General features: G+C 38.0%; 1 protein-coding gene across 7 annotated transcripts in view; it reads left to right on the top strand.

Moving 5' to 3' along the window:
• SPATS2L (spermatogenesis associated serine rich 2 like) overlaps nucleotides 1–18,463 on the top strand; it is a 190,252-nt gene that overhangs the window by 138,134 nt on the left and 33,655 nt on the right. For 6 of the 7 annotated variants that reach the window (XM_055398722.2, XM_055398721.2, XM_055398724.2 and 3 more), the window contains 2 exons: nucleotides 11,587–11,793; nucleotides 13,157–13,292. In XM_055398722.2, the coding sequence (XP_055254697.1) occupies nucleotides 11,587–11,793; nucleotides 13,157–13,292 (343 nt within the window). The remainder of the gene's footprint in view (nucleotides 1–11,586; nucleotides 11,794–13,156; nucleotides 13,293–18,463) is intronic. The other variant, XM_055398726.2, reaches the window with a different exon arrangement.

Below are 18,463 nucleotides of genomic sequence, written 5' to 3'. Positions count from 1 at the left end.
AAGATAAAGACCAAAAGTCTTACTCTGGCCCATCAGTTCAGTTCAGTTCAGTCGCTCAGTTGTGTCCGACTCTCCGCGACCCCATGAATCACAGCACGCCAGGCCTCCCTGTCCATCACCAACTCCCGGAGTACACTCAAACTCATGTCCACAGAGTCGGTGATGCCATCCAGCCATCTCATTCTCCGTCGTCCCCTTCTCCTCCCGCCCCCAACCTTTCCCAGCATCAGAGTCTTTTCCAGTGAGTCAACTCGTCACATGAGGTGGCCAAAGTATTGCAGTTTCAGCTGGCCCCTGTATCCTGTTCCAGCCTCATGATCTGGTGTGTTGATTATTGCTCTTTGCTTCAGTCATACTGGTCTCCTCTTAGTCCCACATAGGGGCTATGTACATCAGTCAGGTTTAAGTCAGGAGACAGAAGCCATACTGGTTATTTGAATGAGTGGAATGTAATAGCAGGAACTGCTAACTAAAATGGTAGGAGGTGGCTAACTACTAAATGGGTAAGTGAGGACTCTCAGGGATCTAGGCTTGTCAAGAGAACAGTTACTATTTACAAGAAGGCTGGACAATAAAGGAAGTAAGACTGGGAGATTCCCCTAAAACTAGATTCTGATCTCATCAAATAAGGTGTGTGGCTACCAGTTGTTTGTTGTTGTTCGGTCCCTCAGTCGTGTCTGACTCTTTGCAAGCCCATGGACTGCAACACGCCAGGCTTCCCTGTCCTTCACTGTCTCCTGGAGTTTGCTCAAACTCAGGTCCATTGAGTTGGTGAGCCATCCAACCATCTCATCCTCTGTCATCCCCTTCTCCTCCTGCCCTCCATCTTTCCTAGCATCAGGGTCTTTTCTAATGAGTTGGCTCTTGGCATCCGGTGGCCAAAGTTTTAAAGCTCCAGCTTCAGCATCAGTCTTTCCAGTAAATAGTCATGACTACCAGAGGAACATGCTCGCAGCCTTATGGTGACAAAAGATCTTGGCATAAGGCCTGGGCCGAGCTGTTCTATAGAAGAAGCCTACCATTTCTGGAGAGTGTAGATGGACTGGAACTGTTCAAAGCCATTGCCACTGGGGGGGAGTCAGGGAACATGGCATAAGTGTGCATCTGGAACTCCTCTGCATGGCTGCTGGCTCCTGTAGGGACTAATAATAATGATGAAAGACCAAAACAAAAAGTGTATTTCTGCCCTCATCACCTTGCAGGGGACTCTTTGTTGCCCTCTACTAACAAAGCTAACAATCTACCAATTGGCAAAAGAAAATTGTTTATAGGATTCACTGCTAATTATCACAAAGTAGAGCAAACAAGGGTAGATTTAGAGTCAAGAGATAATAATTTGATAACTGCTTCAAACACTCTCTGCCTGGAATGCAGTTTTCTTCCCTCTTCATCTGATTAGTTTTTTATGTGATTTCAGGTGAGCTTAGTTGTTTCTTCTGTGGAGAATTCATTCTTGATATCCCTAAGTCAAATACATGCCAATTGTAGATTTCTGGCTGTGTACTTTTTTCCCCATAAAACTTATCAGAGTTGTAATTCTACATTTGTTTGTGTGGTGTGTGGTTTATGTGTCTTCCTTTGAGGCTGCAAGTTCTATGAGATGGAAACCACAGATGTCTTTTACCACTGTTGTGTTTTTAGTGTCTACAACAATAGCTGGACATAATAAGCACTCAAGCCTTTTTCATGATTTGTATTGAGTTATTAATAATAAATAAATGGATATGTATAGGTTAATTTGGGGCTTCCCTGGTGGCTCAGATGATAAAGACTCTGTCTGCAGTGCAAGAGACTTGGGTTCAATCCCTGGGTCGGAAAGATCTCCTGGAGGAGGGCATGGCAACCCATTCCAATATTCTTGCCTGAATTTAAAATGTTTAAGTTCCTGTGCTGCTTTTTAAAGATAATTGTGGATTTTGTATTTCCAATTTTAAAAGACATTTATATTAATTGAAGAGATGTGAAAAATACAGTAAGGTTTAGGGGAAAAAATCCTATTTCCTAGAAACAACCACTGTTAAATTTCATTTCAGATTGTTTTAGATTTATAGATATATAGGGGTCATTTTTACAAATGTTATGTAGTGTGTGAACTTTTGTATCTTGCTTTTTATTTAGCATGACATTATAAACATTACCTCATATCATTTTGTTCTTTAAAAACATGACCTTAATAGCTGCACTGTGTTTTTATGAATTTGCCATTTATTTTAATTATTTCCAAACTGTTGTCCATATGCATTGTTTCCTCTTGCTATTATAAACAATGCTGTAATGAACATTTTTTTTTATAAATCTTTGTGAACAATCATTTTCTTGACATACTTTCTTAGAAGTGGAATTATTGGGTTCAAAGGGTATGAATATTTTTTAAATTCTTAATATATTGCTGTCCAAAAAGATTGCACTAATCTCATTGTTTTATTTGTAAAACTGATTAGTAGGAAAATAGAGCATTTTGCAATGTTTAATTTCCACTTGCATTTCTTCTTTTCTGAATATTCAAGAACACTAAGATCAGTGGTCAAAAAATTACCAATTACTTTATTATTGGTTATCACACTATTGTATTCACATAAGTACTTTTAAGAGAATGGTAATACTTTAAGTAACACAGACATTAGAAATTTTAGGCATTATTTTATAATAGCAAAATTATTTTTTATCAAAGATCTTTTCTCAATAGAACCACTTAGTTAATTATTTTCTCAGTAGAACCACTAAGTTAATTATTATGAGATGATGTGATTTACTAAAATTACATTAGTATAGGAGACTATGAAGTCATCTTAACTCAGTGAGTTAAAATAATTATTTTAGAACTACTCTATAGTAAATATATCCTTTGATATTTATTTTTATTTTTTTAACTGTGCTGGATCTTAGTTTCAGTATGTTGGATCTAGTTTCCCCACTAGGGATTGAACCCATGTCTCCTGCAGTGGAAGCAAGGAGTCTTAGTCACCAGACTATTAGGGAAGTCCCTTAATACATCCTTTAAATTTAGACTTGAATTCTGTGTATACTTTCTTCAGTCTACCTTTAAGTACAAAAGACTTTTGCCAAAAAACTAAAGAGACAAGGGAGTTTTCAGAGACTTTCAAATCTGAACACATACATAGTTGTACATATTTTATGAAAATCTTTGAATCTAAGTTTATATATTTCTCCCCAAAGGAAGATTTGTTTTCTTTGATACTGTTAATAGAAAACAACCACCACTGTTCATGTTTTACTCTAAAATAAATCAAGGACAAGTCAAATATGTAAGTAGATACTAAGATTTAGTAACTGGAAAATGGATACTTCTCAATATTGACAAGAGTTAAGTGTAAGTACAATTACATGCACTACAGTTGAGTGTCAGTGGATCTAAGTGACTCAAAAATAATTTGGCAAAGCATATCAGTAAGTTTTTAAGTAAAGTAAGAATTTATGTCTTCTTCATCACAAACCCTACTAAATTATAGTAAATGAATTTTTAAATATAGAAATCCACAATGATGAAGGAAAGGGAAAAGACAGCCTCAGTTTCTGGAGGAAGAAAAGTAGATGGAAGAGGACTGACGAAGCAGAGTATGGGAAGTTGCAGCATAGACTTCAGAGGGAGGGAGCTTTGGCAGGAAGGATGCTGACTGCCTGGCAGAAAATGGGGAAACTCTAGATCTAGAGTCAGCCTTTAGGATGGGGGACAAGCTTAGAAAGAGAGGTATAAAGCAGGGTGATTAAATAAAGATATTTTAAGGAACAGTCCACTATCCCCTTACCTACTTCCATTCCAGTTTGTTTTATAAGATGTCTAACATTTGCCTTCAAGGTAAAAAGAGAGGGGTGGGAGTAGGGAGAGCAGAAAGTGATATGCTAGTATTTTCATGACTGTTAGAATAAAATATAAAATTCTTGACAAGAAAATAACAAAACCCAGTGTTTCTCAAAGTGTCGTCCATAATATTCAGTATCCAGTTTAAAGTATTACTAGACATTGCAAGAAGAAAATGTGACCTTTAGTGAAGAGAAAGATTAGTCATTAGAAGCAGACCCATAGACAACCCAGATGTTGGAATCAGCAGACAAGGATTATCAATATGTTTTAAAATTTTACCTAAAAAAGTGGACTTGATAGGTGAGGGGAGGAGAATTTCAGGAGAGATGGAAAGAATGAAATGACAACCCTGGAACTAATAAGTACAGTATTTGGAAGTTTTTTGGAAGTCATCAGATGCATTTGGCAGCAATTTGGACAATAAAGACTAAAGGATCGGTGAACTTGAAGATAGGTCAAAAGAAATTATCCGAACTGAAGAAAAGAGAAAACAAATGATAACAAAAGAAGCAGAGCCTCAGTGACTCAAGGGACAATATCAAGCATTCTCATAGATATGTAATTGAAATCTCAGAATAAAAAAGTAGAGAATGGAGAAACGAGGGGACATAGGAACAATGCCCACAATTTTTCCAAATTTAACATAAAACAATAACCCACATATCCAAAAAGCTCAGCAAAATCCAATCTGAGTAAATAATAGAAAATCATACCAAAGCATGTCACAGTCAAACTGCTGAAAGTCAGAAATGAAGATAAAATTTTAAAAGCAGTCAAAGGATAAAAGACACATAACAAACAGGCGACAAGAAGAAGAGTAAAGGTTAACTTCTCATCAGAAATGATATGGGCCAGGACACTCCAGAATGAAATCTATAGTGTAATTTAGGAATAACTGCCAACATGGAATTATATATATATATATATAGAGAGAGAGAAAATAACCTTCAAAAAGGAAGATAAAGTCAAGATATTTTAAGATAAGCAAAAATGGAAAGAATTTTTCACCAGCAGACTTGCACTACAAAGCAAGCTAAAGTATATTCTTTAGGTTGAAAGTAAATGATGCTAGATTGAAATTTGAATCTGTTGGAAGAAATGAAAAACACTGAAAATGGTAAATATATGGATAGAAAGAAAAATGTTTTTTTTTTTTCCCCTCTTCGTTTTTTTTGAAAATCAATTGACTGCTTAAAGCAAAAATAATAACAATGTATTGTGAGGTTCACAACAAACATAGAGGTAAAATATATGGTTGTAAGTATACAGTTGATAGAAGTGGGTACGTGTAATTATTTATTTATTATTGTATGATTGTTATATTATACATGAGGCAGTATAATATTGATTCAAAGGACACTATGATAAATTAATGACACATATTATAATCCTTGGAGCAACCTCTAAAAGCAAAGAATGAAGAGGTATCACAAAAAAAGATAAGACTAACAATTTCTTGAAAACCATTTCACCTAAAAGAAGTAAGAAAAAAATCAAAGAAATAATAAATACAACTAAAAATGGTAAACATAGCCCAGTAATACCAATAATTATATTAAATGGAGATGGACAAAAGACTCTAATTAGATTGACAGACTGGATAGCAAGACCAGTAGCAAGACCCAATTATATGCTGATTAAAGAAATGCACTTTACACATGAAGACAGAGACAGGCCAAATTCACGATAATTACGGGTTTTATCACCGTTTTATTAGTAACTGATAGAGCAAGTATATTAAAAATCTTTCAGAATGTTGAATATTTGAACAGTGTTTTCAACCAACCTGACCTAATTGACCTTTGTAGAACACTACACCGAACAACTTGAAGGACACATGGCATTTTCACCAAAATAGAACAATTGCTAGACCATAAAATAAGTTTCAAAAAAATTTAGGTATTAAAATCTTTAGATTATGTTCTTTGACCAAAAATAGAAGTAAAATAACATTTAATAGCACTAAGATATCTAGAAATTAATCAACCTTCTAAATAATTCATTGATGGGATATTTCCTGGCAGTCCAGTGGTTGGGACTCTGTGCTTTCACTGCTGAGGACCTGGGTTCAATCCCTGGTTAGGGAACTAAGATCCCGCATGCCATGCAGCAGAACCAAAATAAATAAACAAAAATAAATACTCTATTGATCAAAGAAAAAAATTCACAAGAGATACTAGAAAATAATTTGAACTGCACCATAATGAAAATACAGTAATCCAGTTACCAGTATCGGAAATGAAATAGATCCTGACCCCTCATTTATTTATTTAAAGACTAGCAACAGGATATTATAAAAGAATTTTTTGCCAAAAGGGAAGTGAACAAATTTCTTTAAAAATATGAATCACTAAAATGCACATGAGAAGAAATGGAAAATAGAAATAACTCTAAATCTATCAAAGCAATTGGTAATTAAAATTCTAGGCTGAGGTGGCTTCACCAGTGAACTCTTAATTTAAGAAAAAATAATAGCAGTCTTAAACAAATCTTTATTTCCTGAAATAGTTTAGAAATAGAAGGAAGTCAGCACTTTTCAACTCATTTAATGAGGCCAGCATAGCCTTATCAAAACCAGACAAAAATTATTACAGGAAAAATCTCAGAACCACATTGCTCATAAATAAAAGAGCAAAATCCTCAACAAAATATTAGCAAACCAAAGTAAGGACAATATATTAAAAAGTTAATACACTATAACCAAAGTAGTTTTTTCCAGGAAAGCAGCATTGGTTTAACATTTAAAAAGCAACCAATGTAATTTACTGTATTAACAAAATCAAAGAAAATAACAGCATGATCATCTTAAATCACTTGATAAAAACTCCCAGTATATAAGAAAACTTACTGATAAACATATGAAAATTATACTGTATAGCCAATATAATACTTGATAATAAAATATTGAATGTAGTTTTTCTAAGATCAAGAACAATGCAAGAGTGATTGTTCTACATTGTCCTAGAATTCCTAGCCAGTCCAATAAGGCAAGGAAAAATTGGAAAGACAGAAATTACACTTCATTTATAGATATCATTATTGCCCATATAGAAAATTACAAGAAAGCTACAAAACAAAAGACTAAGGAAATTAGCAAGGTGTTTTAGGTACAAGTTCAATATATAAAAAGCTAATTTTTATTTCTGTATTCTAGCAACCAGCAATTGGGAAATGAAGTTTCAAAAAAATTACTATATATACAATGACATTTTGCATGTCATCTAAAATTTTTGTTCAGTCACCAAGTCATGACCGACTCTTTTCCACCCCGTGGACTGCAGCACTCCAGGCTTCACCATCCTGTCCTTCACCATCTCCCAGAGTTTGCCCAAGTTCGTGTCCATTGAGTTGGTGATGCCATCCAACCATCTCATCCTCTGTCGCCCTCTTCTTCTTCTGCCTTCAATCATTTCCAGCATCAGGGTCTTTTCCAATGAACTGGCAGTTCACATCAGGTGGCCAAAGTGTTGGTGCTGCAGCTTTAGCATCAGTCGTTGCAAAGAGTATTCAGGGTAGATGTCCTAGGAATAAAAACTAAAGATGCACAAGACACTGAAAACCATAAAATGATGCAACAAATAAAAGAAAACCTAAAGAAATGGGGAGATATATAATGTCCAGTGCTCAAAAGATGCAATATCATTAAGATACCAGTTATCTCCTAATTGACTTAAACACTGAATGCAAATGCAGTTAGCAGCCCAACAGATTTTGTTTTTTAATATAGAAGTTCATCGTTCAATTTATATTGAAATGCAAAGGACCTAAGATCTTGAAGCAATCTTGGAAAAGAAGAGTAAAATTGAAGGACATTCATTTTTTAATATTAAGACTCGTTATATAGTAATTAGTAAATGGGATAGTGTGGTATCAGGGTGAAGAGAAACAATTAGATCTGTGGAATAGAATAGAGTTCAGCAATAGAACACACAGATACAGTCAACAAATTTTCAACTGAGGTACCAAAATAGTTAGTGGAGAAAGGTCAACTCAGATTTATCATGCTGGAGTCTTATATTCTTTTTTCACATTTTACATACTAGTTGTTAAGGGCAGAAAGACTATGTCCCATTTAAATCCTGTGAATTAGCCAGGGCAAGCACATGGTGGTCATTCTGTACAGTCCTGTTGAGTTAAATTGAATCAGAAATCAGATCCATACTCAGAAAGCTATATAGCATCTATGTTGGGATCTGATAAGTAATTTTAACAAGAGGAAGCCTCGGGTAATAGATTCAAAAATGCATAAGCTTCTAGGAGCAATTTTTTAGACACATGGACAAGGATTAAATTCAAATATAATTTTTATTGAAATCTGGGCAGATTGGGTGTTTCCAAAGATAACTTTTTTTTTCCAAGAAGTAGCTACTTTGGTTCAAGTATTTGATGAATATCGGATAAAGACATAGCCAGAGACTCATATCAAACTAGGCTCCCTATAATTGGAAAGGCCCCAGGCATGCAGAGTACCAAAGTAATACTGATTCATTCATTCACCCATCCATTCAGTATTCATCATGTACCCATAAGGCACCAAGCATATAATGATGAACAAGACATACATCACTGTCTCCACTTTTCTCATGTAGAAATTGAAGAGGATATTTTAAGGTTTCACTAAAAGCAATACTCTTAGTCTAGATTATAAATTTGTAATGACTATAGATTATCGGCCAACAAATCTCATGCTTCTTTTGGTTTGTATTAGGGCTCTTCAATAGAAAAATAGTATGAGCTGTATATGTAATTTTAAATTGTCTAGTAGACACATTTAAAATGTAAAAGTAAACAGGTGAATTAAATTGAGTAATATATTCTATCTAAATTATATTGACAATCATATTGACATGTGATCAATATTTTTTATTGATCAAAGATATATTTTTAATTCTTTTTTTTTGTACTAAGTCTTCACATTTTCAGTGTGTAATTTACACTTAGAGCCAACTCGATTCAGAAAAGCCATGTTTCAAGTGTTCAATAGCCTCATGTGGCTAGTGACTACCTTTTTGGAGAGTGATATGATTCAACTCCAAGTCAGCTATAGTCTATTGAAGATTACAAGTGGAGGGACTTCCCTGGTGGACCTGCGGTTCAGAATCTGCCTTCCACTGCAGGGAACACAGGTTCAATCCCTGGTCAGGGAATTAAGATCCCACATGCCATAGGGCAACTAAGCCCTTGTGCCACAACTACAAAGCCGCAACTAAGATTCGGTGCAGCCAAAAATAAATAAATAAAATTTTCTAATTAAAATATTAAAGTTTACAAGTAGATTTCAGAAAGGTGGAAAACTGATGGTATTTCTAGCTCATAATGTTAGAGGAAAATCACTGTATCCAGGAAAGGACTCTTTTTATTCTATTGCTAGAAATATCAGGACTTGTGGTCAGAATGAACTAATTCTGTTATAGTCAATAGTTCTCTAACCCTTCACCAATTCACCAGTTTTCATCTGAAAGAATCCTAGAGTTTTACTATATTTGGAGACAAATTGTGCAAATATACTCAAGTAGTCTTTGAGAGCGCAGATCTTTCCAGCATTCAATGACCCCACCATTGAGACAGCTTTCAGGTCCTAAAAAAAAATACTGCTACTCAAATTTCTTAATAAACATTTGTTGGATGAATGATGAAATGAACCAGCAGCCCTCATATCAGTTCTCTGATACACAAAATATATTCAGCTCTAGGTTAATAATCCCAAACTCATTTGCATGCTGGTCTTCCATTTAAAATGCTTTTGCATTCAACAGAATAATTTCTTTCTTCTGTTCTAAGGTCATTATTTCCACTAGGCTATAATGGAAATCCCCCTTATTTTCAAGAATAACAGTAATTTACAACACTGTGCACAATGAACTGTATTTTAGAGTCTTAATTTATTGAATTTCATCAAACCTGAATCTCACCTGTGATTTAGAGAGAGTTGGAACCAGCCTATACTTACTCACTTTTAACAAAACATTTATACAGTCGTCAAAAAATTAGTTTTTCATCTTTCACAGTAGAGTTTCTCCTGTTGTGGGTACTAGCCAGGTACCATCCAACTCCACCCCAACAGAAACACCTGGAAGCTGAATCCTGGATCCACTTCTGAATCAAAATTTCTGCAGGTGGTGTCAGTGAATTTGCATTTGCAATAAGTACTAGGGGAAAAGTCATACACACTAAAGTTTGACAACCACTGCCCCTGCAGTGAAATGCCAAACTTCAGTATAACTAAAGATAAAATTGTATACTATCATTCAAATCTGTTTTATTACTGGAGGAAATGATGTTTTCAGTACTTATTTACTTTGTTCACCACCTGGGCTGAACATTCCACTGTGTGCTATAATTTCCCTTTAAGTAAATTTTAAGACGCACTCAATATTCAGCCCATAAAACGTAGACTGTGCCTTTTTGATATATAGGTAATAAATGATGGATTCAACTAAAATCAGAATTCCCATCATAAATGGGCAAATGTCTAAAACCAAACTGACTAGGACCAAATTCTATTCTTTTGTACTTTCCAAGTGTATTCTTTATAATGCTTGTGACAGTGTCAGGAAAGGTATTCTTTGTTTCTTTTTTTTTCCTGTGAAATCATTTTAAGAATACCTTAATTCAGTCACAATCCTACAGATAGCCATTGAGCCAAACACAAGTACTGAAGCTTCAAAAACGAATCAGATTTTGCATCTGCCTTTAAGGGCATCTTAGCCTCTGCAGGGAAGGAGCAGACGTGAAAAGCTTGTGTTGAATTTAATGCAACAGGTTTTAACAAGGCACCAGGAAGTAGAGAGAGGTGAGGCAGAGGCTGGGCTTCATAGCAGTGATGTTGTGCTCAGTTTGGGTATGAGCCATAGTTGGCCAGAGAAATGGACTCATTCATACAGGGTAATCCAGACATCAGGAAGGTCAGAAGTGCCAAACCTACACTCTTTCTATTACACCCAACTTTCTCCAAGAACCTGACCTGCAAAAACAGGCTGGCTTCCCTTTTTCTCATACCCAGAGCTCTCTCTGGTTGTAAGATGTTAAGTGTGACACATTTCCTTTTCAGGCCACTAAGGTGCCATTTAATCCACTCCAGCAATAACTAAATAGGAACCTACCTTTAAAAGATGCCGAAAGCAACGTGCTGCTAATTTATTGCCACATCTGTTAAAGCTCCAGAGGGAATCTGACTCTCTAGATTTTAAATATAGTTGAGTTATTGTGATGATGTTTCCTGATTTAATCCTTCCATAAATTAGATGAAATGATCATAGAACCTGTTGTCACTTCATTCTTGCCCTATCTCCTCTTCCGCCTTCATTAATTCCAAATAAAATACCACAAGACATTGATGTAGCACTTGGAGATGGGAGGGCTATGTTTTTATAGCCTCAATTTGAAATCATACTTAAAGACGTCTAAGCCTTTACTGAATAGTGGGGGAACTGTTCTTGCGTATAAGTCTCCTAAGGACCTTCCTGGGTAGTTATGGGTGAGGAAACTAAGACTCAGAGATAAGTGGCTTGCCTAGGGTCACTCTGTAAGTAATTACTAGACTCAAAACACCCACTCAGGTCTTCTAACTCCAAGTACAAGGCTCTTTCTAGTATCTCCTTTCCTCTTCTGGGGAGTCTATTAAAACAGTTTATTGACTCTTTGCAGTGAAAGGAAATATTGCCAACATGTTAACAAAACTCAAAATTGTGGCATCCCCATCACCTGATCATCAGTGTTTTTAGTTTATCACTTCACAGTCATTATTTGGTGTTTTCTTACAGAAGGCAACAGACCACTGCAACAGAAACTGTCCTTAGATGGGAACCCCAAACCTATACATGGAACACCAGAGAGGTCAGATGGCCTACAGTGGTCAGCTGAGCAGCCTTGTAACCCAAGCAAGCCTAAGACAAAAACATCTCCTGTTAAGTCCAATGCCCCTGCAGCTCATCTTGAAATAAAGCCAGATGAGTTGGCAAAGAAAAGAGGTAAAGTGATTTCTTTTGCACAAATGATTCAACATATTTTGCACACACAGAGAAGTACCCAAATGACAAAACTTTCCAAAAGATGCTGCTTAGTGAAGAGAGTTGGACATGAAATTGCATTACTTTTTGTGAGCCACATAGATTGAAAACCAGATATGATTCCTCCATTGTTAATCAAAGGTCTTGAATGTTTAAGTGGAATTATATCCCCTTCCTCTGCCTCTCTGTGGCCATTCTTCTCTTTCTAGGCATGGATAAATTTGCACCACAAACACTTGGTTTCCCTGACATCCTATAAAGCAAATGTTAATGCAGGAGCCTCTTTAGCCGTGTAAATGTTGAATGTTTCCCTGATATACAGGTTCTGAATTTGCATTGACCGAAAATGAGTTTAGAGGCCAACCATGTCTTCTGATATGATGTTCCTCATGTAAATTCAGTTCTGTGTTAGAGCTTTCAGACAAAAGACACTGAAGGAGGGTTTTATATTGGACACACTGTATTTTGATTACTTTTTGAACTTTGATATATTGATACTTTATGCATAACTAGTATTAAACATGAAAGGGGCTAAATCACTTCCTTTCTGATTACCAGAGGATTTAAATAATATTCTCATTCAGGCCTCAGTTGTATCTGATTTCCTTGGCTTGGGTTTGATTATACCTTCTCACTTTTCTTGAGAGGGATTTTTTTTCCCAAGAAACCATTCTCTTGTTGGGATAAGTACAATTTGCCTATTTGCTCTGCACTATCTGTAAACCCTGGTGACAGTTTCAGGAAATCAGGCAAGATTGGCACCCACAGAGCTGCTTTAAGTACTGCTGCTATAATTACAGGCCTGGCTCAGGACTGATGGGGCCAGAGCCAGTGTACCTGGCACAGATGCTCTGTCCTCTCTAGCTCATTTGTACCTCTCCCAACCTCTATGTCATTTTCCTCTTCCAAAAGCCCTGCTGGCTTTAAACCACACAGAGTGGTGTTTATGGAGAGAGCCAGCAGCACAAATGGTCTTTAGACGTATCAGATTCTAAGAAACCCCAGTTTGTAATAGAACATAATGATCAGAGCCTCTTTCCAAAGGGTAAAGGAGACATATGTGCCCAAAATGGCCCAGCCAGAGAGCCCACTGGTGAGATCACAGCTTCTCAGGGACCACACAAACCACCCACTCTGGATTTTAAAAAATTGGGATTATAAACATCCTCTTAATGGAACTTTTTTTTTTTTTTTCATTGAAAAACAAGAGAAGATCTCTTTTTATTGGAAGGGAATATAGTTGCCTTTGTCATTGTTGTTTAGCTCAGAAATAAAAAAAATAAAGTGTTCAATTTAACATGTTCTTTCTTGACATTAATTTCAGGCCCAAATATTGAGAAATCGGTGAAAGATTTGCAACGCTGTACTGTGTCTCTAACTAGATATCGTGTCATGATCAAGGAAGAAGTAGATAGTTCCGTGAAGAAGATCAAAGCTGCCTTTGCTGAATTACACAACTGGTGAGTAATTTCACTTAGAAGCTATCAATTTATGGCACTTGAGCTGTTCCTATAGGTAAAAGCATCAGATGGAAAATGTTGTTTATTTAATACATAAACATCACAGAACAACACTGCAGCAAGTTATCGTAAACCCTGCTGACAGATGCATATCTTGGGAATAGAAAAGAAGAGAAAATTTGAAATAAAGAGAAACCTGATAGACATTATTCGCTGGAGTTTGAAGTTGGGTCAAAAGGATATGAGTGATGTAGAACACAATGTAAATAAAGGACAAAACTTCAAAAACGATGTTTTTGACAAATCTTTGGAAGGTTAACATCATGAATGCTTACTCAGAAAGAATATTTTCCAGCCTGATATCATCATAAAATAAGAAAAGCTCCCTTAACAAAATTCAGAAACAGCTCATGTAAACTTAGTGATAGACCCCCATTCTTGGTATCTTGAAGACTGGAATTAAGAAATGGTATGCCAGTGTGGTTTTGGTCCTGCCCTGCCCTGCTCTGCAATGGATTTTGATGGAAGACATTTCTTTCAGCCTTATATTTTTGCTCGTGGCCACAGTCAGAGTGAAATATCTGTTAGTAAAAAAGATTAAGTTAATATCAGTAGGAAAATGTTCTCAGTGTATCCATCAGTACACTTTCAGTTTCAAGTGACAGAAGCTCAAATCACAGTAGTTAAAGAGAAAAGAGGATTTATTACTGATGTACATGAAGATCCCAGGAAATTCCTTTAGGCAGATTTGGTTCTAAGCTCAGTATGTTAGCAGGATTCAGATTCCTCTCTGTCTCTCTCTGCCTCCTTTCCTTGCCCAGTGTCCCCCACAGTCTCCTGGTTCTACTTGTTCTTGACTTCACTATTAGGCACAGTGTCTCCATGTAGCAGCAAAGATGACAGGCTGGCAGCTCCAAGCTTACATAATCTTTAGCCCCGTGATCTGAGAGAGGACTTCGTTTCCAATAGTTCTGACAAAACAGTCCAAAAGGGCTAATTCCCATTGCCTGGGTTGGGTCATATATCTGTCCATAAACCAGTCCCTGTGGCTACAGGGACAGTCTTCCCACTAGCCAGGCCAGAGTCATGTGCCTACCCAGAGAGTTAGCGGTGGGACATTGGCAGGGTGTGGGGGGAACCCCACCTGAACTCCATGAACTGAGAGGTGAAGAACCCTGAATCCCTGGAGAAAAATCGTGGTGTTAAAGAGGAAAATTAGAACAAAGAAAATACATGTCCACAATGCCCAGGCTCACATAGCATGTTCCCTATATTGGCCTCTCATGATTCCAGAATTTGATCACACTTTCTGCATATTTTTCCCATTCTAAGTCTTTTCTTTAACATTGATGTGCTTTTTTGCTGACTGTAGCATAGTGTAAAACTAAGGATTATGTCAAGCAGTAACCTAATGGAAAAGTCTCAAACTTTAAATCATCTGCTACTTAGAATGTGAGATTCCAGGGGGGCATAAGTCACCAGGGACTTGAAAACAAACCATCTCCTTCAGTTATCATTCAGTGAGGAATCATTTACCCTCCACCCAGTGGAACACTTCTCTGTTTGATCAGATTATAACCTCACTAATTGTTCAAAGCAAACTCCAAAAATATGTCTGAAAGTACTTGGAGAAGGTAAAGATGCTATACAAATAAAAAGTGTTATTATTACTATTATTATCATTTATTTTTAAATTTTACAGTTACACGACTTTTCCAATTTATCCTTCAGTTCAGTTCGGTTCAGCTCAGTCACTCAGTCATGTCCAACTCTTTGCAACCCCATTAACCGCAACACGCCAGGCCTCCCTGTCCATCACCAACTCCCGGAGTCCACCCAAAACCAAGTCCATTGAGTCGGTGATGCCATCCAACCATCTCATCCTCTGTCGTCCCCTTCTCCTTAATTTATCCTTAAGTTACCCTAATATGTAAAAGCATGCTCAGGGGCTTCCTTGGTGTTCCAGCGGTTAAGAACCCACCTGCCAATGCAGGGGACATGGGTTCAATCCCTGGTCCAGGAAGATCCCACATGCCATGGAGCAACAAGGCCAGAGTGCCACAGTTACTGAGCCTAAGCACCTTAGAGCCCTTGTTCCGCAACAGGAGAAGCCACCACAGTGAGAAGCCTGCACACCACAGCTGGAGAGGAGCCCCGGCTCTCTGCAAATAGAGAAAACCCGTGTGCAGCAGCGAAGACCCAGCATAGCCAAAAAATGAATAAATAAAGTTTTAAAAATAAATAAAAGAACACGCAACATCCAGACCTGTTCTCTGGAGCCAGAGTCAGCACACGTCACCTGTAAAATGCCGGCGGGTTAAAAACCTTAAGCTTTACAGGCTGTAAGTTCTGTGTGTTCCTACTCAGGTCTGCTATTGGGGTGTGGGAGCAGCCGGAGAGCCTGCGGAGGCAGGGGCCAAATCTGGCTCAGGGGGGTCATGGTTTGCCAGCCTCTGTCTGGAGCCTCTGTCTGGAGGCTGCTCACAGAAGACTACTCTGTCTTGTCCTTTGGTGTGGCATTTTCGAATATAGTCTTCCTCTGAGGCCTATGTGTGACACCTTCCATCTGAGTGACTCACACACTAATCGACAGAGTGTAGCAATGACCTCAAATTACCTCTCTCCTCCAGCTGCTCTGAGTCCTTTTATTTTTTATTTTATTTCCTTAGTAAAATGAACATCGCATGGCTCATGAGACATCTTGAGATTTATAACAGATTCTTTGAGTGCTTTACTCCTCAAGAGCGGGAAGTGTGGGGCCAGGAAAGTCAGCACCCAGGGAAAATGCGTATCTTTGCTTGTAATTCACATTGTGTTTTATACTGATGGGAAGGATGGCTTCTGAATGAGCTCTGCCAAAGCAATACGGCTGTTTAAAAGTCACCTCCTTGACAAAAGGACATTTTCCCTCCAAACTGAACAAGAGAACATTTAGATCAACTGCTTTCTGTATGGTATTGCTGCAAAAGGAGAAAACACTACCACTTGCTTTCTAACCTAACCCTTCAGCAAAACAATCCCAAAATAATTACACAAATGTTAACTTGAACATAAAACTAAAGTATTTTTTATCAACCACAAACATGCATTTATGCCAAAGGGAAAAACTTTGCCTCTACTCGAAATAAGTATGCTGCCCAGGCAACAGGGCCATGTGCTTGAATTAAGCCTCTCATTTTCTGAGGAGCAAAGGCTGGATCTTAAGGATTGTGGTGCTCTTGAAAAAATAGTGGGTCACGAAATAGAAGAAGGCAGCTTAAAAGCTTAAAAAATGAAACTTTCCTAGTGGTGCTGAAATCACGAACTCTAAGCACTAGAGAGAATTTTGAATTCTGCCCTATTCATTTAGTACAATGGAAACCTCAGGGTTGTACCATAGAGTGTGTCCAGATTTGGAGGATGTAGAGTCCTCTGGAGATTTCCAGGAGTGCCGGTTCTGAGGCAGCTGTTGGCTCACGTGGTACACAAGCAACAGGGGTGTGGAGTACATCCCTCTGCAGCTTCTCATTCCCTTCCTCGGGGCCACCCTGTTCTCTCACCTAAGCACTCAATAGGCACTGTGTGTAGTTTAGAAATAAATAGACACTCAGTTTACAAAAAAAAAAAAAAAAAAAACCCACCCTTCATATTCACTTTGCTACCAAAGCACCAGCTTCAGGAGGTGAATCCCGAGTAACTAAATCCTCACCCACCCCCAAGCTGGAATTTACCAGAATGAATTGTGTGAGGTTGGGAGAAAGCCATGGTTTGCACATGCTCAGTACTGTGACGGGTGTCTGAGCAAAATGAAGGAAATGCTTGTCCTTCCCAATCTGGCTGTGAAGAATGTTTTGCTCAATATGTTACTGAAGAAAGCCATTAAGTAGCTAACTTATAATATCAGAGTTGGCACTTAACCAGGACACAGTTACACAGCGCTAAACGATCATTACATGGCTCCTTCTCATTTTTCCAGAAAGAATTAGGGATTTAAGAGGGGGAACAAAAATGACACAATACCCTCTCAATATATCTTCACAGAAAATAAATTTTGCAACATGAGCGTCTGTGTGAAAAGTCACATCAGGAACTAACATGAAGCAGCTGGTTTCTTTCCTATATGATTGGCCCCCTACCACAACTGGAAAATATTCATCCTTTCGAATCATAGCTGCCAGGTTTAATTGCTTTGTGTGCAGACTAGTCTAGCTTCTCACAAATCTGTGTGTGCATGGCCAAGTTGATGTTGACGGCTTTAAACGAGCAATAAAACATTAAATTCAAAAAACATTGAGGAAGGAGAGTAATACTTGATAGTTTTGCCATATGCTGGGGGAGAAAGGATTCCAAAATAGAGCTGTAAAAAATTGTTAGGTGCTATTGTCAGTTTAACATCTAATTAAAAGCATTCCTAAAGAAAACGGAAGATGGTAAGGAGCCAAAGGGTTAGGGTATGTGCTGGGTAACCGGGTTGCAGAGAATGGGGGCTGGAGGGGATAATATGTTTAGGCCGCTTTGCTTTCAAAAAGGAAAGGGAAATCAGTCAAAGCATGCCTCCTGTATAAAGTGGCCAGACATGTTCCTGGACCTGTGTTTATTTTCTCTTGAAACAGTGACAGGAAGTTGGAAGTAGGTCAGAAGTTTCCCAGCTCCCCCGACTGTAAGCCCTCACCCACCTTCCCTTTCTCTGTCGGCTTTCCCTCAATCTTGGAGTTCACTCCCTCCTGCCATGGCAGGTGAGCCTCCTACTCCCCCTTATAGGCCGGGGGTTCCTCACTGCGACCCCAGTCACTACATTATGCGTGCCTGTTCAGTTGCTCAGTCGTGAACGACTCTATGTGACCCCACTGTGTGACACCCCACCCCCCGGACTGTAGCCAACCAGGCTCCTCTGTCCATGGAATTTTGCTGAAGCAGATTGCCATTTCCTCCCTCCAGATCATCTTCCCAACCCAGGGATTGAACCTCTATCTCCTGGGTCCCCTGCATTGGCAGGTGGATTCTTTACTGCTGAGCCACCCAGGAAGCCCCTACTACACCGTAGGACCTTGTAATGGGCTCTCTGTCTCCTTTTTCTTTTCTTCCTTTTAATGACTGAAACTCATTTTGTGTCACTAGTAATCTCTTCGTTTTGATGACCGTGTGATCCTTCCCCCACCCCTGCCCCCGCCAGAGTGACAGATTTGCATATT

Source organism: Moschus berezovskii, chromosome 2 (genome assembly GCF_049115385.1).
Source record: "Moschus berezovskii isolate FMDL1 chromosome 2, NW_MosBer_1.0, whole genome shotgun sequence".
NCBI classification, from domain to species: domain Eukaryota; kingdom Metazoa; phylum Chordata; class Mammalia; order Artiodactyla; family Moschidae; genus Moschus; species Moschus berezovskii.
Note: the sequence above shows the minus strand (reverse complement) of the source record. Positions and strands in the feature narration are given on the sequence as shown.